This window comes from Engraulis encrasicolus, chromosome 5 (genome assembly GCF_034702125.1).
Source record: "Engraulis encrasicolus isolate BLACKSEA-1 chromosome 5, IST_EnEncr_1.0, whole genome shotgun sequence".
Lineage (NCBI taxonomy): Eukaryota > Metazoa > Chordata > Actinopteri > Clupeiformes > Engraulidae > Engraulis > Engraulis encrasicolus.
This window is the reverse complement of record NC_085861.1, coordinates 55,743,401-55,768,015: the sequence shown is the minus strand read 5'-3', so window position 1 is coordinate 55,768,015 and position 24,615 is coordinate 55,743,401. Positions and strand designations below refer to the sequence as shown.

Genomic DNA, 24,615 nt, shown 5'->3' with positions numbered 1-24,615 from the left:
TAAGATAACCTGGATGAGAGACAATCTTCACGGACGTGTAGTACCCCGTATTGCCTCACATCTGAAAGCAATAACCACAAGTAACCACACGTGGCAGGAGCACAACAGGCGTGTTTTCTGTATTTATGTGTCATAATGAAATAAAGAAATAGTTTCAGAACACACACAGAACACATTAACGCACACACATTCAGTGTGTGTGTTAATGTGTTCTGTGTGTATTCTGAAACTATTTCTTTAGCTGCTATCTCAACCAGGATTACCTGGCAGAGGAGGCACTTTGTGTCGATGGGACATCCCTGGTTAATTTAAGGTTAAATAAACTTACCATGGGTTCTGTGCTGCAGCGCACTAAGCACCCATCTCATCTGGCTCCCACGTCTTCCTCGTTTTCTCTGTCTTATGTTCCAACTTAGGTTCTCTCAGAATTATTCCTCAAAAACATTTCTGACAGGTTTGGGCTGGGATTGTTTTGGTTTGGGCACTTAAAACTTAAATTGCTATAGCAATTTAGAAACAGAATTTGGTATCAAAGCAAGTCTGAGAGTCCATCACGGAAACCACGTCTGTGACCCCAACACCGAATTTTGGCTAAATCTGTGAAACTGCCACAGATTTCTTATCCCAAGGGTAGGAGTTCATTTCAGAGAGATCAGGCTAAAGATCAGGCTAAAATGTGGTAGCGGTCAATGTCTGAAATCAAGAAATATTCTTTGTCTTGCTTGTCAGTGTTATCATTTACCATGATGGGCCAAAGCTTACTTTTTTCCCTTGTACCTCTTCTAGGTATGGACATTTGGAGATTTGAGTATGGAGTCTGGTGCCTTTGGCCGGTTCTCAATACAGACCTCAGACAGGCCTAGTGGAGTGCTCTCCACACTGGTGCTGTCAGAGACTCTGGAAACCGATTTTGAAATGCACTACAATTGTACAGCCTGGAACCGCTTTGGCATGGACACAACAGTGGTCACTCTTAAGGAAAAAGGTAATAATTATATCAAATTTTCAATTTTTTAGTCAATGTCTGTTTAAACGTCTTTGTTCGGGGGCGCTGTGGCGCAGCACGCTGGGAGTGCATTGAGATTTGGGGAAAAAATGCTGCTTATCAAATAATTGTAAGTCGACTGATGAGGTCAATCAATTAACAATTAATGTTTTTATCGATAATCTGCATCCCTAGTCCAAATCCTTTTGCCATAAATTCCCTGCTTCTGATGTTCTCATTTACGCCTACTGTACATTCTTACTGTACATTCTGTTGTCATGACAACTTTGTGCAGCTTCTCTGCTCGCCTAAGTGTGAGTGTAAGTGTGGTTTCTGTAAGATAAACATATACAGAAAGAGAAATTAGAAACTATACAGCCAAATTCTACAGAATACTAACAGAATGCAGTTTCATAATAATTTGGATCAAATATACACATCAAGTGGCAAAGAAACAGACAACAGGCAATAGTCTGGCCAACTATGGGTTCGAACGTTCGAGGTATCCCGCTACTTAGATTGGTTCTGGGCTAGTCACATGTTTTATGGACGCCATTTTCGTTCCCCACGCTCCCATTAATGAGCATTATCAGATATAAAAAATAACGCTTCACTATAATATTATTATGACAAACTGTTGTACATATGGCTGTAGTGCAGGACCGGGTCAGGAGAAAAAAACAATATCGTTTAACTCGTGACAGAAACGGAGGATTTGGGACATACAGTACATGGATATAAACTCCCCTTTATGGAATATAAAGGTCAGAATTAATAACTGGAAAGCAGCAGATTTCTCCGTCTTGTGTGAGGTAAATGAATTTTTTCCCCTTCGACTTTTGAAAGAAATAGTCATGATGATGGCATGCTCTCAAAAACTGTCCGCATTTTGAAAAGAAATTAAGTTAGGTTTCTGTCATAACTTGAAATTAGCTTGTCAAATCTTAATTGCCACCTGTAACTATGCTATACTGTGAAAACATAACTTTGCCCACCAAGTTATTATTTCTGTCGCGCTAATAAGGTCCTTTCCCCCTGCGATTTAAACTCACGTCCAGTCTCATCCTATGAGCATCCAGACTCATCCTACCAGTCGCGTTTATGCACTGCTGAGCACATCGTTATTTTTAAACTACTAAATCTCGACACAACGTGAAACTTTGCTGCAAGCAGTGTTAATTTCGTCAACCATGACTATGACTAAAATATTTCGTCAAAGCCCTTTTTTGATTTTCGTCATTTAGACTAAGACTAAGACTAAATTGGGAAGGCAATGACTAAAATATGACTAAGACTAAAATTGATTTTCGTCATTGTGACTAAGACGAAGACTAAATTTTAAAAAGCTGACTAAATTAACACTGGTGTTAAATAAAATAGAGAAAAAGAGAACCAGTGTGTGAAGAAGTTAAATTCTGCACAGTGTGATGCATGTTAAAAAGAGAAGCAGTGTGCGGAGAGGGTTTACTCTGTACAGTCAATGATAAAAAGAGAAGCAGTGTGTGTAGAAGTTCTATCATGTACAGTGTTGACTAAAATGACTAAAATGACAAAAAATTGACTAAGACTAAAATTGATTTTCGTCATTTAGACAAAGACTAAGACTAAATTGGGTAGGCCATGACTAAAATATGACTAAGACTAAAATTGATTTTCGTCATTGTGACTAAGACTACGACTAAATCAAAAAAAGCTGACAAAATTAACACTGGCTGCAAGTATCACCAGGGTCTCTGTACATGAACTTGACCATTGTTGTGAATATTATGTCTGTACCAGAGGCGATTCCTCTGTGAGTACAAGGGAGGCGCCGCCTCCTGTCCAAAATCACGGAGAAATAGTATGTAAACTAATGCTTTACACGACTTAATAACATTGCTATTTCAGACCCAGCCCCATAGATGCATGTGCTCAACTTAGAGATGTAACCAATCTGTAATAAGATCCCGAGGCTCGCACGAGGTTTTTTTTTCCGCTCATGACAACGCAAGCGAGTCGAGTCTCAATGGACTTCAATGGCATGTGGGATTGTACGGTTTTTCAATGGCAAAATGCTAAACGGTCATTGGCTATTGCCGTGAAATTTTTTTAATTTTGAGACTGAGCCTCACTGGGAGTGAATGGAGAAGAGAGAGGAGGGGGGAGGGACCGGAGACTGGAGCTCCGACTTGTGATTGGGTGAACCCCGTGTCAGTAGGCTACAGTAGTTGATTTCATCGGATATGTTATTAATTTGACTGAGAAGTTTCGTCGTGGTAACCAGTGGGGAAGCTATTCATTGCGGTGTACTCCAGTTTTGTGTACATATTCTTGTAAACCTAGTGTTGCGAATAAAGTCTTAATAGTGGCACGTCCTTATCCTTTTTAATCTCCCAATTCAAAAGTTGAGGTTGCCTACTTTTCGTTATTGCTAGCTTGTAAGAAAGCTAGAGAGCTATGCAAAATGCCAAGCATTGTGGATTAAATTCTGGCGAATTCCAGTCGTCCTTATGAGGAGAAAATGAATATCAAGGAGCAGAGCAGAGCACTGCCTAATATTGACTTGGTGAAAAAGGTAGGGAAGAACAAACGTTTCTTTTGAGCTTTCGTGTTGTCTGATCAACTGGTTAACTGTCAAGTCCCGTGAGTGGCGAGTCCTTGTTTCCTACTGTGTTGGCAATGTCTGGTAAATAATTAAAGATTTTGCGACCTCTAGTGGTAAGTTAAGCCGTGCACCCAGTAATGAACAAAGACAACGAAGGCAAACTCAATCACATCATTATGTGGCGGAGGTAGGCCTAATGAATAATAATAATAATAATAATAATAAAAACATTTCCCTATGAATAGGCTACAAGGGGGATAATGATTAACAAATTTGTTTCAACAAGAGTCCTTCAGTGTGTGAGGCAGGCCATATGTGGCTCAGGACCAATGTAAGATGTGTGTCAAAATTGCCCCCCCCTTTTTTGCGTTCTGGACATATTGTAATTGAACAGCCTCCCCTGTTTGACAGACTACCAGCCGCCACTGGTCTGTACATTACTTAAATATCGACTTTGACGTTGGCCCTACCTAGGCAACAACAACACGGAAGTAACGCTTGAATGCACTGCTGAGCACATCAGAACTATGCTGACAAAACCCTCTTTTAAGCAAACCCCTTCTATACGAACGAACTTGTTAACGTTTGTTTTCATATGTTGGGATCTTGATAATACTACAACCCAAGTTTGATGGTCTATGAAGCCTTATTTGTATTTTAAATCCAGCGATTTTGACGGTATGCTGCCCATAGGGTTACACTGTAGAATCCTCACCGTGGGGAGCGAAAATGGCGTCCATGATTCGAGTTGGCCAGACTCTCTTTATATACGGCTCTGGTCCAAAGGTTTCATCTGGGCTGAGGTGACTAAGGCTACGTTCGGATCAGAACGCAGTAACTCGATGACTCCCCTCCTACATGAACAGGTCTCTGATCAGACAGGTGAAGTTAGCTGATGAGGCGGTCGTTTCGAACGGCGCTAACTAGTGCGCTGCCCTGCGCATTTGATCTTACGGCAATTCCATGGCGGGAGTTACGTTCATTACGTTAGCGCTTAGCTTGCGCATGCTATTTGAACGGTGAATGACCGGCGGACGGCAGAATCGTAAAATAGACTATAAATAGATCTAGCGACGGCATATTTAGATACTACATTGTTGATTTATCGCTTCAATTCTCAACATCTGTGTACATAAGCGTCGGAATAAAGAACATCATAAGGTAGTAGCTTGGGTAGTAGCCATGTTTGTTTTTCCAGGTTTCCGGTTGAGAGGGAGGTGGCACAGCATTTTGGGTATTAAGGCAGTGAAGTCAGCATCTGATGCTGCCCTCAAATTTCGCCGTTACGCCCACAAATGCAGTCAACTGCCAAGGGAGGAAATAAAGCATTTTTTTGTTTCGATCCACACTTCATGACTCAATGTCCAGTTAGCTCACTGGAAGGACAGCTGCCTTCCCTGTTTCGAACGGACCCTAAATTGTGGCTGAAGATTACCTGGATGTCCCGGTAGTACAGGAGGTCCTGGAATGAAATATGGAGCCCAAGCCCCCACGTCAAATTTCGCCCAGAAAGTGCATTGTCTGTCCAATCAAAATATTCTCTGATCCCTGATCTCTGACGTTTATTCGGAATTAAATTAAAATGCCATGTAAACTCGATGCGAAAAAAAAAAAATCAGATTTAAAACCCGTTATGTAAACGTAGCCAATGTCACCCAATCTCATTTGAGAACAACAATTTCATTTGAAAAAATGTAAAGGTGTGTAGTGATCTTTTGCATATGATTATGATTACCAGGCTTCTGTGCCTTTCCAACAGCATAACTCAGCATAATCAACGGTATCACCCACCTACCTCATAACTCTCCCCATATGAGCACCAAACTTCGAAAATCTCTCACTTCGAAATCTTCAACAAATCTCCAACATAATCTCTCACTTTTACTTCGTCAATGAACCTCTCAGATAGTCACATAGTCACTTACTGTTTGATTTTAGTGTTGTTTTAGTAGTGTTTTAGTAGTGCTTGTTTTATCTATTTCATTGTTTGCTTGTTTGACTTTACTCTGCTCTGACTCTTATGTACAGCGTATGCCTTGGTTATCCTGAAAGGCACATAAAATAATATGTATTATTACTGTTAATATTATTGTTATTATTATTAACAGACACCCTGTCCATGGCCGTCATCATCGGGGCTCTAGTTGGTGGGAGCTGCGTTGTCCTGGTCTGCTGTGTCATTTTTCTCTCTGTTTGCTGCAGACACTCAGCCAAAGGTAATTCATGAGAAGGGGCTGCTGAATGTTCCCATGATAAAATGATAGTGTATAGATTATAGTGCACATATCCATGTGAGTCATATAATGTATTTGCACAGTAGATTCATCCATTAATTTGCATTGAACACTCCAGTCCTACGTAAGTCATCAAGTTGGAATGTTTGGTAACACATTACTTGATTTTGGCGTCATACGTATGACATGACTCTGTCATAACAGTGTCATAACATAGTCATGGGTGTGTCATAAACATTATGTCAATGTCCAACATTTTATGACTGTTATCATTAAGTGACCCTCAGTTTTGGTCAAGACAGCCCAAACAATGTCAACTTTTTTTTACCATAAAACATTTCACGACCATAAAATGTTTGACTCATCCATTACTGTGTCCTGACACCATTTTGACACGGTTATTATAACACTTGTCAAGGTATGGGTATGACGCCTGCGTCAAATAAAGTGTGTTTCCATATGTAAATTAAAAAATGATATGTTTGTTTCTCATCGCCATATTTTCTCCCCTCCTACAGGCCATATGAGTTCGCAGTTTGCCAACTGTGATTTCCGAGTTCAGATAACACACGACAACAATATACAAGTGAACAATGTAAGCGAGCCCATGGTGAGTGTGCAACCTTTCTAATGTCCCCCTGAAAGGCGGCCATTTTAGGTCATTTTCAATGTCAATATCACGTAAACTAAAATAAATACTTCCCTGGTTCTATATTCTTTTGACTTAACCACCTTGTGCTGGACTTAGTTGTTGCAGTGGTGTTGTCTGAATGGTGCCACCAGAAAGCTCCAGCCTAAAACATTTCCCTCTGTGTTATAACAATCGGCAAACAGGGGAGGGACGAGGGAGAGGGGCAAATGATGACCATACAGGGCCTGGCAGATTACACGTCACAACCAAATGTTAGGAATTGGGTAAAATCAGATGCACCTTTAAAATTTAAACCCATTTAAGTCTGATGCTGCGCTTACGCTGCATTGACCTAGGAGTCTGGAGCAACGTAAATATGGGAACACATTCTAATGTAAGATAATGGTCCTAGCTTTTAAATGCAACTTATTTCATGTTTTTATGTACTTCGGAGGCTGAGATATTTAGGTTTTTATAAGGTGAGGGCACATATTCCCAAAAAGGGCATGCATTTAGCAGGCATTTTTTGTAGGTGCCTTAAATGGGTTACAAGAGTTCAGAGCCGTGTGTAAACATCTCTGACACAGTTTTCACTCTGACACAGTTTTCCTACCAGTAATCATTTCTCAGCTTGACCGTTCTAGACCCTTGGTACAAATAAAGTGAAATTTGTACAAGGGTATGCTAAGACCAGGCGAGGTCAGCAGTGCAATATGGTAAGACCTGGCTACTATAGGTTAGTATTAAGTGCTATTGTCTCACACACAAATTCCTCCGGTGATTTCTTACGCAATAATGGTATACTCCAATACTTTCAATGTACTAGGTCATTATACTGACTACCAGTGAGATTTAGAATTGAGTTTACAACTCTTCTAATAGTCTATAAGTCACTAAATGGCTTAGGCCCTAAATATATTGTAGATATGCTAGAGCAGCATACTCCTAATAGATGTCTTAGGTCTTCAGAATCTCCTCTACTGGTTGTGTCTAGGGTCAAATCGAGACAGGGTGAAATGGCATTAAGTCATTATGCTGACAAATGCCAGAACCAGCTACCTGTCCAAATTAGAACTTCACGTCTGAAGAAGGGGTAAAACCCGAAACGTCACGGAAAAATAAAATATTGGGAGCAAAAGAAATCCTGGTCGTGCAGCGGACTTTTTCTCTGAATCATCTAGTCACTTGTGGTCCTGCTCCCAGGTCAGACGTTCCTGTGGATGTGCGAGCTTTCCACCATTACCTCAAATTAGAACTGCCCCAACAGATTTTACAGATTATGTACAATATGTTCTACAACATGTTATTTCCTTCTCTCCTCTCTTTTTTTTCTTTATCATCCATAACGGTCATTCTAGATGCTAATGTGCTCTATAAATCCTATTGCTATTGCTTCATAGGCTCCGTTCAACTGTGAATCTGCAAGGACGTCTCACACTGATTTACTAGATGAAGATGATGACAGATTTGATGTCAAGGTAGGTCACTAAACAAACAACACATTTGTCTGCAATTAAAAGTGTGGTTTTAGTCATTCAAACAGAAGCTTTCTTTCTGTTCCAATTATTACAATTTGTGTTTCACTATGTAACAAAATCATCATATTATAATAAAAAAAATATTACTGTTTACTTACTTTTGCATGCTGAACATCTACCAAGGCACATACCCAGGAGCCCATGGATGGTTTTTACAACATCCAGGACCACAATGACATCAGAGCACAGAACAGCGGCTTGACCGAGCAGCGCCCCACCTCCACCTCCATCCTCTCCTCCGCCTTCCTGGCCGCCAGTCCTCACCCCCTCTCACACGCTCAGCAAGACGCCTTCTCCTCCTACTCTCCTCAGTGCGCTATCACAGTGGGCATGCTGCAAAATCGCAGTCCGGTGTCTGGTGGTGGCGGCGGCGGGGTGGGGGTGCAGGAGACGACGACGCCTCCGCAGAAGAAGAAAGTGTCCAGCGTGCGTCTCACCGACCCCATTTGCGCTGCCGGCTCGACGTTTCTTCACGCATCGTACGGACGAGCCTTCATCAGCTACATGAAGCACAACATTTCATGCGAGAAAACGACGGACACCTGCAAACAGGCGGATCACCAGGCCACCGGTCAGGTTTCTGGCCCCTCCCCTTCCTTACACCACACTTGTGCATCGTCTTCTCATGTCAATCTACAGCCTTCTAAAAACAGTAAACCCTGTCAACTGCACCAGCGCATGCAAACACATGTTTGAAAAAAAACTCTGTTCAGAGAAAGTACAGCACTGATTTCTCTTGCCTATAATGGGTCTCATGCATGAAATCTGCTTGTAAAGTTCGACATTAGGCCGCGATCACACTGGACGCGAATTTTACAGTAAGAGGCGGATTTGTTCTATTGTTTATGAATGAAAATGAGCGTATTCCGCGCTGAATATCAGTGTAAGGCGGATTTCGGATTTTTTCCCCTCTCTGCAGCGGGCGGAATGAGTAGAAAAAAGTTCAACTCAAGGCGGAAAATCCGCTCCACGTCACCTGCAGATATCCAGATATCCTATTATGACACATTCGCATCAGATTCACGGTCCAACTTCAGGAGAGCAAGAGAGCTTGTCTTCTATCCATTTTATATAGGTGAATTTACAAAGAGCTTTGTGTATGTTTTCACAACACTCAAATAACACAATACCATAAATTACGTTGAGAGGGACAGCTCAGCCATTACGTTGCCTGGTCACCGCATTCGAACCTGTGCAGCGGATCCACGTTTGGTCTGATCAAATCAGCTGGACGCTCAACGCAAATTGTAAGCAGAAATCCACGTCCGGTGTGATCACGGCTTTAATCAATACCATTCTAAATACCTGCTGATTTGGTTATGAGCAACATGCATGATATATACAGTATTTTCATGAATCCTAGTCAGATGCTGTTTGAAAAAGCAATCCTTCTTGTACGCATTTACCGTAACATACAGTAAATCTACATTCATGGGCCATAACGAAAAGAACGTTTTTTTATATTTTGGCCAATGGACACAGTGCAAGTGAAAAAACAAGATTTTTTTGAAGGTTTTGGTGAGATGGGGCTGCGGAAAATGTTTTATGGTGTGAAAGCATTTTTTCAAAAATGGTGCATTTTAACAAGATTGGCTGGCTGCATGTACTGGAATTTACATACTGGACTAATTTACAACATGCAACGTACACTTTGTTACTGACATCCTTAAGGGGAGTAAAGGACGACATGGATAGTCCCCTGGATCTACAAAACAAAAACAATAACAACAACAAAAGCACACACACACACACACACACACACACACACACACACACACACACACACACACACACACACACACACACACACACACACACCAAGCTATTATGTCATGAATGTTGTAACAATCCCACTGCGAATTCCAGCAATCTCATTTTTTAACGTTTCATGAATGAGACCCAATGACTGTAAACAAGTAAACTAGCAGAATGTTAAAAAATGTATTCAAATATTTCTTATTCGTTCTATTGTGAATATAATAAAGTTTTATCCCAGACTGAGTATTTGCCACCAACTTCTTCACACTTATCTAGTGCAGCATAGGTCCTTTGTACAATCAAAACTACCTTGCAAAATATTTGGCCAATTTCATGTGTGTGTAGGGTAGCACAAGTACAGTTACAGTGAAGGGGTGTATTACAGTATTTCTCAATTGGTTTTGTACATTTCTCACAACAGAATAATCATTCTCAGAACTTCTTGTTCAATTGTGACTTCCTGCTGTTATCTGTGCACATGGTAAAATACGTTTCTCATAGTTTTCAGCATTTAGCAAATGCTTTCATCACCATACAGATGGTTGTGTACAATTCTCAGCTTTTTCGTACATGATCAATTGCTTTTGTCTTATCACTCAAAAAGCATTGTCACTGAATACACAAACCTATCTCACCCCCAAAACATTTAGGCCCTATGTCATAGTTTAAGTCTTGACATGCAAAATGACTTACCAGGTTGTCATAATGTGATAAGCACTGTATATTTTCCATTGGATTTGTATCTATAAATGTGATCTGAATTGGTAAATTGCTCACAGGTAAATATTGACTCTCTCTAATCAAAGGCAATAGAAGGGATAGAGAAAACAGGCATGCAATACAACAATAGGCACTGTACTGCATTATATTACTCTATGCCTCATGTGCCCTTTATAATTACGCTCCACGCAAAATGACAATATTTCCCTAGAATTTCACAAGACAGTAAGTGCACTTTATAGGCTACAGTATCAGTGTATTGTTTCAAATTTATTTTGCTTTACAGTTCTAGATTTTTTTTCACATGGGCTTGCAAGACAAGTAAAAAGGGATGGTAGAGGGCACATTTTGACACCTCAACCAGAGTTTGCTATTTTTCCTATTTTGCAGTGAGAAAACCTGTCAATAAATAGTCATAGTCTAAATGTATATCATCTAGGACAATCTTATCTGATCAATGTAATACAAAGTCGAATTTACAACATTTCCCATCCAATCTAAACAACATTTTGCTCCAGAAAAGATCCTCAAGAGTGTACTATTCAATTGACAACATGGCAAAGCGATTTGACTAGCTTGTCCATACACGGACCACACTATGACACAATGACTAACCATTCTGCTGGCACTGATTCGTTCATTGACACAAAAACTTGGGTTTTGAGCAAGAGACTCGGTTTTGCAGGTCATCCACGGTGTTTTGCCATTTGTTAACCCCTTGCCCTTAAGGACTATTTTTGAGTGTTTTTGAGGTTTTGCACAATGTCTACTTACAGTTTTTCTCAATTGGTTTTGTACATTTCTCACAACAGAATAATCATTCTCAAAACTTCTTGTTCAATTGTGACTTCCTGCTGTTACCTGTGCATGTGGTAAAATACGTTTCTCATAGTTTTCAGCATTTAGCAAATGCTTTCACCACCATGCAAATGGTTGTGAACAATTCTCAGTGTTTTTGTACATTATCAATTGATTTTGTCATGTTCTGCAAAATGCTTTGTTATGATAATCCATGAAAGATCTCACTCCACAAAACATTTACACAGTGACATATATTTTGATGGCTCTGACACGTTCACAGCAGTGCTTGACACTAACTTTTTCGCTTACCAGCCATTTTGGCTAGTGGTTTTCCTGACTCACTAGCCATTGGGCCTTTTCACTAGCCATAATTTTCTTAGCCATCATAGCAGCTTTAATTAATTATATAATAGGCTGTAGGCCCTAATAATGTAATGTAGGCTAATATAATATAATATAGGCCTAATATAATATAATATAATATAATATAATATAATATAATATAATATAATATAATATGCTATAGGGCAATTAGAATTGTTAGGCCTATTAACTGGTCCATGCATGCATGCAAAGAACAGATTTACTGATCTGAGGAATGGCATAGCCTATAGTATATTTAGGCTACCATGCAGAAACACCAAGCACAGTGTTGTGGAAGGGCACAAATGTAAGCTACACGAGAGCAAAATATTTTCGTCTTTAATCTGGAGGGACTTCTTCATATCATATAGGCCTATCTGTGGAGGTCGCCGTCCAAATTCATGCGCAAAGTAGATAGCCTAAAGTCATTGCCAAGTTGGCCGGTCCTCGGACATGGATGTGGAATAACACCTCTTCTGGGATATTTGCTTATAAAAGTATCCACTAGAAAGCACACACAGATGCGGTAACTACAGAAGGGGCTACGACTTTCATTCCGTTTAATAGTGAGTTGTAAAATACAAACGGGCGAGACGGGCACCTGCGAAGGGACATGCAATGGGATGCTTTTGTGCAGTCTGGAAGGCTACTACTGCGTGTTTTTTTAAGAACGGTTTGACAGTCGGGAACAACAGCACAAGAAGCATGGAGGAATATTAAGGTATGAAGACACAGGCAAATCAGAAAATAATTTAAACCAAACATTATTAATGCCGCATGTGTCCTTGTCTTATCACTGCGCTAATGAGACTTTCACAAGAGTAAGACAGACTGACATGTTTTCCTCTCGCTTTGGTCATTTTAATGACCACTACTACTAAGTATTGTAGTAATGACAGATCGCAAAACAGGTCAGTTGAGATGAACTTCGCTACTTTATTTTCACGTGAAGGTTTCCAGTGAAATTTCCAAGCGCACGCTGATGTCCCGGTAGCTCGCTGTCACTCCTCTTCGCAAGACTAGCTCTAGGCCTATCAGATTCCTGGCTTGCGTGAGACACAGGTGACATGTGACACAGGTGCTTCATGGGTATTGTAGGCTCGCGAAATCGCATTGTATTGCTTTTGTAGCAAAGACGGTCCGAAGAAAAAAAACTACAAAACGCGGTGCCTCATCATTCAGAATAGTAACGGACCCGCCAGAATGGCTAGTGAACCTTCGGTATCTACTAGCCAACGCCGACTTTCACCCGCATTTGGCTACCTGGCGTGTGTTAGTGTTAAGCCCTGGTTCACAGACACAAAAACCTGGTTTTGAGAGATTGGCCAAGGGTTTTGAGCTAGAGATTGGGTTTTGCAGGTCATCCATGGTGTTTTGCCACTTGTTAAATCTTTTTTGGAAATGAACGTGATGTTTTGCAAAATGCGAGTAAGATTCGAGAAATGTACAAAACCAATTGAGAAAAACTGTAAATGGTTTCTGTGTCTTTATACTTTGACCTATCATGAAGTGGCTGGTACCATTTGAAAGAAGAGACTCTGTAGAATCCACAGGAAGTGACAGGAAGATGTTGTGATGTACTGCCAAGGACTTACAGGGGTTTGAACTTTTTTTTTTCCGACAGGCGATTTTAGAAACTCTTGGAAATTACTACATTTCAGCAGTTTAGTTGATACATTTTGCCTTGGAAACAAATTTGATACTTACTCACAGGTCTACAGAAGCTGTTTGTCAAAGGGGATTTTTTTACAGCAAAATATGACCTTTCCCAAGACAATTATGTGTGGATATGCACATGCGTTTTGCCATGTGTTTTATTGTAGACCTTTTGATTAGTCAAAATGCACCCCTCAAATATCGTCTCACTGTTCAAGAACAGTTTGAGCTAGAAGCTCATGATGGTCTCAAATGAAAGCTTACCCCTTGAGGTGTTCTACAGTCATCTGACTTAGTTGGATATGCCTTTTGGGTAGTATTACAGAGATGTTACTGTACAGTACTGTACGGTACTGTACACTATGTACAGTAAAAACATGGGAAGAAAGGGGCATTCTTGAGCAGATTTGAGATTCCTCTGTCCCTGGGTGTAACACAGAAGAGCTATATGACTCATTTGAAAACCTGGTCTCTAGACTATCATCCAGTCTTTGAATGGAGTTTCTAGCTCTTGCTTTGAGGGAGCTGCAGTCATTCAAAGCAAATGAGCCAACACAAAGCTGCATAAAACAGGACCTGCCTACCTCTCTTCTAAGGCTTGTCTTTCAGGGTAGGAATGTCACAGAGCCACTACAGTGGTGCCCATGTAATCAGCAGGGTCTGGGGATCATGTGGAATACCATAGCTCATATGAAATATATGGAAGTGTAGGCAAAAACAGCACAATTCTTGAGAAAAAAAAATGTGATCGTTTTTTCCACAATAAAGTGGTTTAGTTTGAGTAGAGTTGTACAACTTGTGGTTGAAATAGAGTAAAAAAGAAAAAAAAGAAGGGGGGGAGGTCAAATTTGAAAGGTGACATTGTGTAATAAATTGATAATAATGCACATGAAATATGTTCAAATCCCTGTATAGTAGTGCTAGGTGTGTTCCTGAGGTTCTAAGCTTTCCAATAATATATAATGTTCCTGGGTTTATTACACCAGTGTTTCCCAACCTTTTTTGTCTTGCGTACCCCCTAAACCTCTTAGTTGTGCCATGAGTACCCCCTAATTCATGTTCTATATCGCTTTCTATGTCCTGATGTGACTGCTCCATACATTTGTTATAATAATAACATCTTTCCAAGTACCCCCTGCAATGTGCTCGCGTACCCCTAGTGGTACACGTACCCCTGGTTGGGAAACACTGTATTACACCACCTGGATTTTAAACAATTGCGGAATGAAGATCAAGTTGAAGTTCAAAGTCATTCGGGTCGCCCCCGGGTCGCCTTAAAGGCAAGGGGTTTTAAAGCTGTTTTGAGAATGAATATTGTGTTTTGCAATTTGCAAGAGAGATTCGAGAAATGTACAAAGCCAATTGAGAAATACTGTAATGAAATGTTGTGAAAAGTGTGCTTCAATTGAGGGAAACTAAAGGTTACGTGGTAACCCCGGGTTTCTGAGGGAGATGAACGAGACATCTCTCTATCATCTAAATCATGTAGATGCTTAACGCATGGACAGAGCTCGGACAATTTTGAGGCCTTTGTTCCGCGGAGGAGGAAGGTGCGTAGTGAGATGTTGAGTTAGTCGACGGAGAGAGAACACCCTGACTCTTGACTTGAGCAGACAGAGGAATTAAGAAACTGTTAATTGAGAGAGTGAAAGAGCTGTCAGTTAAGGGTAAGGATTAGAAACACCACAATACACCCATTTCTGAGGTGCGCTCTCTTCTGATACACCTTTATTTACTTGAATTTAAATTTCCTAAACAGAAGCATCAAGGAGCACCTTTTCTTTACCCACACACCTTTTCTTTACCCACACATACACACACTTACATTCATACACACGCACATACATATGGTCACACATAGTACTTCCAAATGACTCCAGATCCCTGACCCCTAAAATATGGCAAAAATAGTAAAAAAAAAAAAAAAAATAGCAAGAATGCATTATGCATTAATTTTGGGACATTAGTACTGCATTAGCAATGGGTGTTGTGGTGCACAGTGCTATATGCCTGTAGGGGGGATTGCCCAAGGAAACCCAGGTTACAATCGAGCCTGGGTCATTTCGCAACCTTCCCCCATCATCATTTTGGCAACTGGCGAAATATATTCCAAACTTATTGAACACATTAATAATATGTATTAATATCCATGTCCTGTATAAATATCTTACGTTTGTAAAGTAAAAACATTGACTGATCATGTATGCATGTAAACACAATTCCATACATGCAAATGCATTATAATGGCTGAAAAAACTTGACCTAACTGCACAGTGTTGCCTTGAGGCAACAAATACAAATACAGTATACAGTTTTAACATACATATTCAAACAATCCAAGAAGCTTCCCTGCATACTCGTGCACATATTTTTGGCATAAATGTATTCAATTGAAACATGTTAAAAAGAAAATATAATTTTACAAATTGGTAGTATGTGTTCCATAAATGTAACCTAGGCTCCTCTGTCAGCCTCAGAACTGGCCTAGAATAACAGGGATTTGTCAAAAAGAAATGATCTGATTGTTGAGAGGTCGGAACAACAGCGTTTTGGAGAAATTACATGTCACCACAAGTGATAGGCCATATGTAGGCCTAGGCCTACTGACTACTACAATCTAGACTAGATGGTTACAGCCCATCGGAAAGCAAGGTGTACAGTAGAAAATGTGCATCAACTAGATTTTTTTCCTCAAAACTGAAATTGTCTTTATGTACATGTCATGATTGATATTAACTTTGCCACTTTTTAGAATATATATACAGTATATATTTTTTGTTTTGTTGTTGCTTTTATTATGATTGGACAGTGGAAGAGTGAGACAGGATTGAGTTGGAGAGAAAGATAGAGTAGGGTTAGGATATGACCCAGGGGCCTGCCTCGAGCCTGGAACCCCACGGGCAGCTTCCCGTCCTGTATGTCGTATATAGGTGCATTAGCACACAGTGCATCACAGCACCCCACGTTTGCCACATCCTAAAGGTACACTGTGTAGGATTGTGGCCAGAGTAGGTATTGCAACTATGCTGCTCATTGAAACTGTGCTGCCTATTGTCAAATTTGATATTTTTTTTCATGAATATTTACTAATACTTAATAAAGTAATAAATTCATATTTACTAGCATGACCAAAGTACAGTTACCTCTGCAGCTAAACAGGGCTATTTCTGAAAATTCAAAATGGTCGGCATGGAGATGATCCAACTTTTCATGTAGGAAAAGAGCCATTTTCCCAGTCATAATAAACACTGAGAAAATGTAATGGTGGTGGTAAGTATTCGTGAAATGGGTAACGTGAATGACCAACATGAATTCTGGAAATAAACTACTAAAAACATTACACAGTGCACCTTTAAAGCAAAACAATACTTGTGTTCCACCAACTATATAACATTATAAACATGGACAATTGGGAACTCATCCACACATTTTTGAATAGCCAATCAGATACAAAGAGACCTGAGCCTGTTTGAAACATTACATCTTCCTTCAGCAGGTGCACATCTGTTCCTAAAAATATACATATTAAAAGCCATGCACATTTTGAAATCCAAACAGTGAAACATACAGTGCAACCACTGTGCAACCACAGTCCAAACACAGGCCCACAGGCCAAATCCGGCGGCATGGCAAACATTTGGTCCATCATGAGGTCAGAACAAATGAAAACATAAATGTGTGTGATATTCGATCACTAAAACTTCAGTGGGCCATGTCTCTCCAAAGTATTCACAGAGAGTTAGATTGTATTCTATCTCCAGGGTGTCCACCGTGAGCCCTGTCCAAGCCTATTGAAGTTGCTGCGCGGGCACACATTGTAGCCTTTAACCTAATGTCAACGCTGGGGTCAGGAGGAATTGTTGAACACCTTCATTTGTACACTTAAGAGTTTTCTTCACTCCAAAATGACACAAATATTACGTACAGTGTCTTTAACGATAGGCTTTCTTAGGACTATCAATGCTTTCTGAGCATATTGACACTTTGAAAAATTAAATAAAATTGATCAAAAAATTCCCAAAATTCCCAAAACCACGACGTTAAATTCTCCTATTGGGACACACCAAATTACAATTCCCATCATGTAACTCAAAAGCTCCTCGTACACTTAAGGTGATGATACACTAGGCAACTTTTTGAGCAATGCTTTTGGGCAACGATTTTAAAAAGATTTTATTTGGATAGTTTATCACTACAACACTTTCATCAGGAGAGCTTGGATCATCAGTAAACAAATAATGTCAAACATTTAATCAAAAAATCAGGTGCCAATTATGTTGTTGCCCAGCAACACTGCTCAAAAGTTGCCTTGTGTACTTTTAGACACCAGACGTTTCAGATATCCATTCCCGTAGCTTGGTCACGCGAGTGTAGACGCCGGGCTTGTTGCGGCGAGCGCAGCCTTCACCCCAACTCACGATGCCTGACTGGAACCACTTGCCTCCCTCCGAAAGGCACACCAGAGGCCCTCCCGAGTCTCCCTGAAAACACAGCAAGAAAGCAAGAAAATTACCATCATTTCTGGACTATTGATAGGTTTCCCCGTTTACAAACATTCTCGCTGTGAGGAAGGGTCAAGATGCTAAGTAGCTAATCACGTGAGCACATTGTTTTAGTGACAGCAGTTTCCAAACAATCAGAGGTTGCTGAGGGATCCTGAGCGGCTTGTGCAGACAGGAATGTTTGTAGCCTATACAGGAAACCTATGTGTGAATGTGATCATACACAGTGCAACGTTTTGGGCAACGATGCTGGGAAATGACATGATTGGCAGCTAATTTTACAATAAAATGATTAAGAAAGTGTATCTACTGTACTGCTGATCCAAGTTCTACTGATAAAAGTGCTGTAGGGAATAAAATCGTATAGTAATGTTGCCCAAAAGTGTTGCTCAAAAAGTTACATCATAGATATGCTCCAACTCCAACATAAGCCACACCCACTGAACTCGTGCTGTGTGTGAACAATTCTAAAATGCTAAAGCAGCTAGGTGTAGTAGGTAGGTAGCATTGGAAATCAGTGTAGTGCACGGTTACAATCTGTTTTGGTTGGATGTTGTTGCTGTTTCCGTTGTTTCTGTACTGCTACCGTGTCCGTTTTGGCCAATCTTATGCAAGCCATTATGACAAACGCCACAGAAAGAGAAGAAGTTGAAGACCCAAGTAAACAGTAACAATCATGTGAAATCTGTCTCCATGATTTATTTATGTTTTCATCCCTTGGTACAAATTTTTTTTTTTTTTCACCGACCTGACAGGCATCCACTCCTCCTGAGAGGAAGCCGCTGCACATCATTCTTGAGGTGACCTGGCCTTCGGTCACGATGTTGCACACCGTATCATTTATAATCTTGACCTCTGCTTTTTGTAGAACACCGGCAAGACGTCCTGTGACAAAATCATACATCACCAACCATACATCATCACCAATAATTGTTCGTAATTGTCTACCGACATTGAGTGACATTCAAAGACTGAATTTCTACTACTTGACTATAACTTACTTCTAATAAACTTAATTCAGATTCAGCGGAATTAAGTTTTATTCGGAATTAAATGGAGTCAATTCGGAATTAAATGTCTCATGTAAATGAGGCCACTTTGACAAAATTGAGTTTAGACTGAAACTCCTTCATCTTGTGACAAAGCCGTGTGGTCCAAATGTGTCCCATTTCACAGATACAGGTATGTCAAGAAATCCAATACCTGGCCTAGCCGTGGCATACACGGCTGGGCACTCGACTACTACAATGGCAAGCCGGGTTTGATTCCGACCCAAGGTCATTTGCAGAGCCCTCTTGTCTCCTCTATATATAAAAACCCACCTCCTTCTCGTAGCTTTCCAAACCCAGTCACCCAGCAGGGCATGCCAGCTGGGAACACGTGGGACTTGGCTGGCAGACAGACGGGGCTGATCAGGTTGGTGTACTCCAGCGGCTCTTGGAGCTCCAGCAGAGCGATGTCGTAGTCGAAGGTCATGGTGTTGTAGTGCGGATGTGGAACGATTGTCTTGATGCTGCGCCTCTGCACATCCTCGTCCCAAACCTTCACGCGATCTCGGAGACCGCTGTAGGACTGCCAGTTTTTAGCCTCAAGGTACCTGTCAACAGAAAAAAGCGTAGAACTCTACTGTTTTTTATTTTCATTTTGATGAATGAATGGCCAGGCAAATCGGGTCTTTCTGAAGTGATCACACTATATTGAAAAATCCTGCTTCTGATCAGCGACTAAAATAATCTGCAGCCTGGTTTCCACCCACGTCATAGTACAGAAACTGTGCTCGTAAACTGGGTTCACTATAAATTTAGTTCAGTTCAAGTTTGCTTTATTGGCATGCCTGTTGATACAGCATCATGAAAACATTCCAAAAGACAAAGACAGACTGCACAGTGTACAGCTGGGGTCTGATGGTCCTCCCCCATAATTTTTTTAATTTCTTAGATGTTTCATGCATATTAACCAAACTTCGTTTCAGCTCAATACGGAACCGTACTTTTGTTTCTATATACGGAACGATTCCATGTGTAACCCAAATGCTTGTATTACCTGTAGAGTTCACCATTGCAATACCCTACTTATAGGTCTTCCTCAAAGGGCACTCAGGCAGTCAGGCTAATCCAAAATGGTGCAGCTAGAATTCTAACTAAAAACAAAGAAAAGAGACCCCATCACTCAAGTACTAGGTCATTATACACTGGCAACCAGTGAGATTTAGAACGAGTTTAAGTCTTTAAATGGCTTAGGCCCTAAATATATTGTAGATATGCTAGAGAAATATTATCCTAATAGATGTCTTAGGGTCAGGACCCAAAGAATAATTGTATTTAGCCCGCGAGATCATTTCAATTGTGTAATACAGTTGGCCCACTTGCACGCTTATTGTATAACGTAACAAGACTTGAACATGACTTTGGTGTGTCATAGGAATATGAGTGGGCCCAGGACAGTGAAATAGCTAACACACATATGCAACACAATATGTGAAGACACATTAAATATGATCAAATTTTGATCTTCCATATATGATGGAAATCAGTGTGTGGGTGAAATTGAAATATGAGTATTAAGTGCATGCACGCAGAATTTCAGTACATTTTTTAAATAAATATTTCGGTCCACGACTTAATTCCAGATTTGATTTTGTCCCTCAGTCAATTTGAGTTTGACACCCCTGTCTTAGGTCTTCAGAGTTTCCTCTACTGGTTGTGCCTAGGGTCAAATCCAGACAGGGTGAAATGGCATTTTGTCATTGCTGCCAAATGCTGGAACCAGCTTCCTCTCCATATTAGAACTGCCCCAAAAGTATCTTGATTTAAAAAGAAGTTAAAAACAGCTTTATTCTCATCTGCCTTTGGTGATAGTTAGTTATCTACTATCTGTAATGCAATATAGTTTTTCTTCTCTCTTCTCTTTAGCACATTGAATGACAGTTATGTATGGTAATGTGGTACAGTAAATAAATAATATTGATTGATTGATTGGTTGACTGATTGATTGAAATGTGTAACTCACTTGGGATCGGCACTCTGGAAGCAGTGGGCAGCGGAGAGTAGCCAGGTGGGTGACAGAATTGAGGCTCCACACACATGGCCATGAGTCTGGAAGTGCAGGCTAACCTGCCAGGGCCACTCCCCAATGTCTGCGTCCAGGCCACCTACAATGCGGTTGTGTTTGTAAGGGCGTATTCCACAACCTGCAAAAAAGAAAAGAAAAAAGCCTTGACTCACATCAAAAATGATTATAATAGAAATTCAGAGGTGGTTGAACAAGTTAACAGAAAATCAACTTTTCCACTACAGGAAAAGGACAAATTACCACCAAACCCATATCTTACAGCACAAGGCATGTTTTTTTCTGTTGTTTGTCAATGAAAGTGAGCGTATTTCGCACTGATTATCAGCACAAGGCATATCATTATTTTTTAATATACAGTATATATATATATGTTTAGGGAAAATTTTTTGCCTTTATTTCTTTTTTTCATTTACACTTTTACAACAAAACAAATAAATAAATAATTCCTACCTACTTTACATAGAGGTTTACCCAATGTGTTTAACTTAAGTCAGTACGTTTTACTGTGTCTATATACAGTACTGAAGAACTGAAGACCATATAGACCTGACATCCAGCTGCTTTAAGTGCTGTGTGCTTATACTTATTAATTTATTAGATTAATTTCATAATTACAGTGAAATTAATATATGCCCACCCCTAATATATATATATATATACAGTACAGGCCAAAAGTTTGCACTCACCTTCTCATTTATGCATTGTCTTTATTTTCGTGGATTTTCATTGTGTATTTTCATGGAGGGCATCAAAACTGTGCATGAACACATGTAGAATTATGTGCTAAAATATCATTCTAGATGTTGTCCGACAGCAATGTCAGCTGTCAAGCCACCTGACGTCAACACGGCACAACTGATGGCCCCACACATATCTCAACAAGATTATTTTTTTGTCTATTTTCAAGTAAAAATGCCCAGTCATGTCAATCTTAATTGAACGTTAAAGTCTTCCAATAACTCACTAGAATTTTGAGACCTAAAACACTTGCCAATACAAGCATTTTACAGACATTTTCTTTATCTGATATTGAGTCACAGCCAGTTACTTGGAGAGGTCAAACCTGTGTTGGAGGGAATTTTGGGCAGGGTTTTTCACTTTTACTTTTTGTACCACTGTTTCACCAAGATAACCAGCTATGTTTGACCAAGTGACCCATTATCAGATCAAGAAAATCTTTCTGGTATTGGTTGTATCAATTAAGATTGACTTGACTGACTGGGTGTTTTCACTTGAAAATAGACAGAAAAATTTGCTTGTTGAAACGTGTGGAGCCCTCAGTTTTGCCGTGTTGACGTCGCTGTTTCGCATTTTTTAAATATATATTTTTGAATACCGGTAATTGTTTTCATTGAATTTTTTTAATTATTTTTTTTGTTAAGCACAACATTATACATGTGTTCATGCACAGTTTTGATGCCCTCCCTGAACATGAACTATGTTATGTAAATAGCATAAGTGAATTAATTAAATGAGAAGGTTACTGCTGTAAGACTGATTGTTGTACTCAAGTGTGTGCTGTATGTTTACTGCAATGTACAATGTGTATTAGGTCTTTATGTAATCTTGTATTTGTGTATTTTATGCAAATTTTGTGTATTTATGTAAGATGACAGACACCTACATTTCCTTCGGGATTGATAAAAGTATGCTACTCTACTCTGCTCTACTAAAAACATCCGAATTCTCGGGGGACTTTTGAAAAATCTGTGTTTGGTCTGTTAGCAACCAAAATATGAGTTACAATCGCAGGGTGCGGTGGATTACAGCAATCTGCGTTCAGTGTGATTGTTACCATACGGAAAAGAAATTCATGGTCGAAGTAACTGCTCATGGAAAAGTTGACATTTCTGAATGGCCACTAGCATAAATGTTGGAAATAATCTGAAAGTTACTAAAAAGAAAATCAACAGTGGGCGCAGCATTCAGGCTCATGCCATTTGAGGTTTTTGAGATTTTCTCATTGAATTTGAGATTTAAAAAATGTGGGTAAGTTAGAGCTGAATGAAGACATTCCAATGCAAGATGAGGATCCTTGCTTTGCTCATTTCATGTTTTTTATGTGCTTTAGAGGCTGAGATATTTAGATTTTTATAGACTGAGAGGGCATCTTTTCCCTGGCCATTTAGCAAGTGTTTTTTGCAAGTGCCTTATGTTAAAATGGTTTAAGGCACACCACATACAGTATTATGTACACACCAATGCCAAAGTAACAGGAAAAGTGACTTCAAAAAACAAGGGTTGCTTTGACTTACTGCATCCGTCCTCATCCGATCCATCAGAGCAGTCCCTTTCACGGTCACACTCAGCATTTATTTTGTTCACACAGCTGCCGTCCTTACATTTGAAAGTGAAGTCTGTGCAGATCCCAGAAGCTGGAAAACCGAGAAAGTGAACTCAGACCTGAACATTTGTAGCCCAATCAACTGTGTTGTCAGAGCCACTCACCCAAACTCCATTGTTGACTCCCTTATGTTCAGTTTGCTGCATACAATATGCCCTCAGTGTGTATAGTTCACAAATTCAAAAGTGCCTCAAAATGCTGTCAAAATTAATGTGATGTAGGCTATGCACGTTTTTAGTGGCTTATTTTTCAGAATGTATGACCAAAAATACTGGATAAGAGGAAGATAACGCAAACCACGCCCACTCAATGCAAAAGCGTGGGCTCAAGTTGGGTGTCCTAAGGGGGCGTTGTCCCCTCCTTCTTCTTCTATTTTTGAGGTGTTTGCTCAAGACGTGCGCTACCGCCATCTACAGCGCTAAGGGGACTTGATTTATTCTCAACCTCAGGACTCCGAAGGTCTCCTAAACGAAGGTCTCCTAAAGGGGCGTTCACCCGACATAAAGTGGATACCGGAAAATAAATAAAATGACGCTTCTTGTTAGATCCACTTTCTTTGGTATGACCATTCACAAATGACACACTGGACCTTTAAGAGCAGCTGTTTGAAAGTGACCTTTAAAGGTGCAGTGTGTACTTCATTCTAGATCTTTTTGATGCATGATTTATATGTGAAACTCAATAACAACAATTTAAATATATATATAAAGGTGCACTGTGTAGGTCAGGATGTTGGCCAGAGTAGGTATTACATCTATGCTGCTCAATGAAGCTGTGCTGCCTATTGCCAAATTTGATATTTTCATGAATATTTACTAAATAATACAGTAATGTCTACAGACCATAGCAACATTTGTGAATGGGCAGCATTAAATCATCTGAAAATACGCTGCTAAAAATATTACACAGTGAATTCACCTCAACTCAACTTGACTTAGCCTACAATCTTTACAGGAGACTTCATCTTCAACATGGAGACGGACATGCCTCCAACAAGCCATTAACTTTGTGGAACCAGTCAACCTCAAAGGCCATTATCCCGCATATCTGCCATTAGGGTAGGGTGTTTTTTTTTTACCTTTTACTGCCTGTAAAGTTGTAGGAACCATGCCAACTGCAGCAGAATCTAGTCAGCAACATAGACGCTATCGGATGTGTTTAAGCATTTACGTTGGACATGGAATGCTGATGGTGTGATTATGTAATTTTCCATAGATTAAGTGCATGATTCATACAGAGTTATCCCATAGATACTGTCGGCATTCCAAACGAAGATTCTATGCCCGTCTAACTTACACGCGTCCAGGACACTTGACCGGTTCCACAGAATTAATGGTCACTCCCGTCAGCCAATTAGAAAAGAGAATTCCATTGCGAAGGCAGATTACTTAACTTAACTTGACTTACATTCATAACTTGACTGAACT

At 40.0% G+C, this 24,615-nt stretch overlaps 2 protein-coding genes across 2 annotated transcripts in view; one reads left to right on the top strand and one right to left on the bottom strand.

The window, feature by feature from the left end:
- The window catches only part of kirrel3l (kirre like nephrin family adhesion molecule 3, like), a 28,463-nt gene extending 18,755 nt beyond the window's left edge, over positions 1-9,708 (top strand). The window contains exons 11-15 of the mRNA XM_063199964.1: positions 787-985; positions 5,678-5,785; positions 6,322-6,413; positions 7,835-7,912; positions 8,108-9,708. Of these exons, the coding sequence (XP_063056034.1) occupies positions 787-985; positions 5,678-5,785; positions 6,322-6,413; positions 7,835-7,912; positions 8,108-8,668 (1,038 nt within the window). The 3' untranslated portion in view covers positions 8,669-9,708. The remainder of the gene's footprint in view (positions 1-786; positions 986-5,677; positions 5,786-6,321; positions 6,414-7,834; positions 7,913-8,107) is intronic.
- A 4,987-nt stretch (positions 9,709-14,695) lies between these two features.
- st14 (ST14 transmembrane serine protease matriptase) overlaps positions 14,696-24,615 on the bottom strand; it is a 43,807-nt gene continuing 33,887 nt past the window's right edge. The window contains exons 15-19 of the mRNA XM_063199739.1: positions 23,100-23,219; positions 20,782-20,962; positions 19,095-19,369; positions 18,521-18,657; positions 14,696-17,751 (exon numbers count right to left, since the gene is read on the bottom strand). Coding sequence (XP_063055809.1) covers positions 17,590-17,751; positions 18,521-18,657; positions 19,095-19,369; positions 20,782-20,962; positions 23,100-23,219 — 875 coding nt within the window. The 3' untranslated portion in view covers positions 14,696-17,589. The remainder of the gene's footprint in view (positions 17,752-18,520; positions 18,658-19,094; positions 19,370-20,781; positions 20,963-23,099; positions 23,220-24,615) is intronic.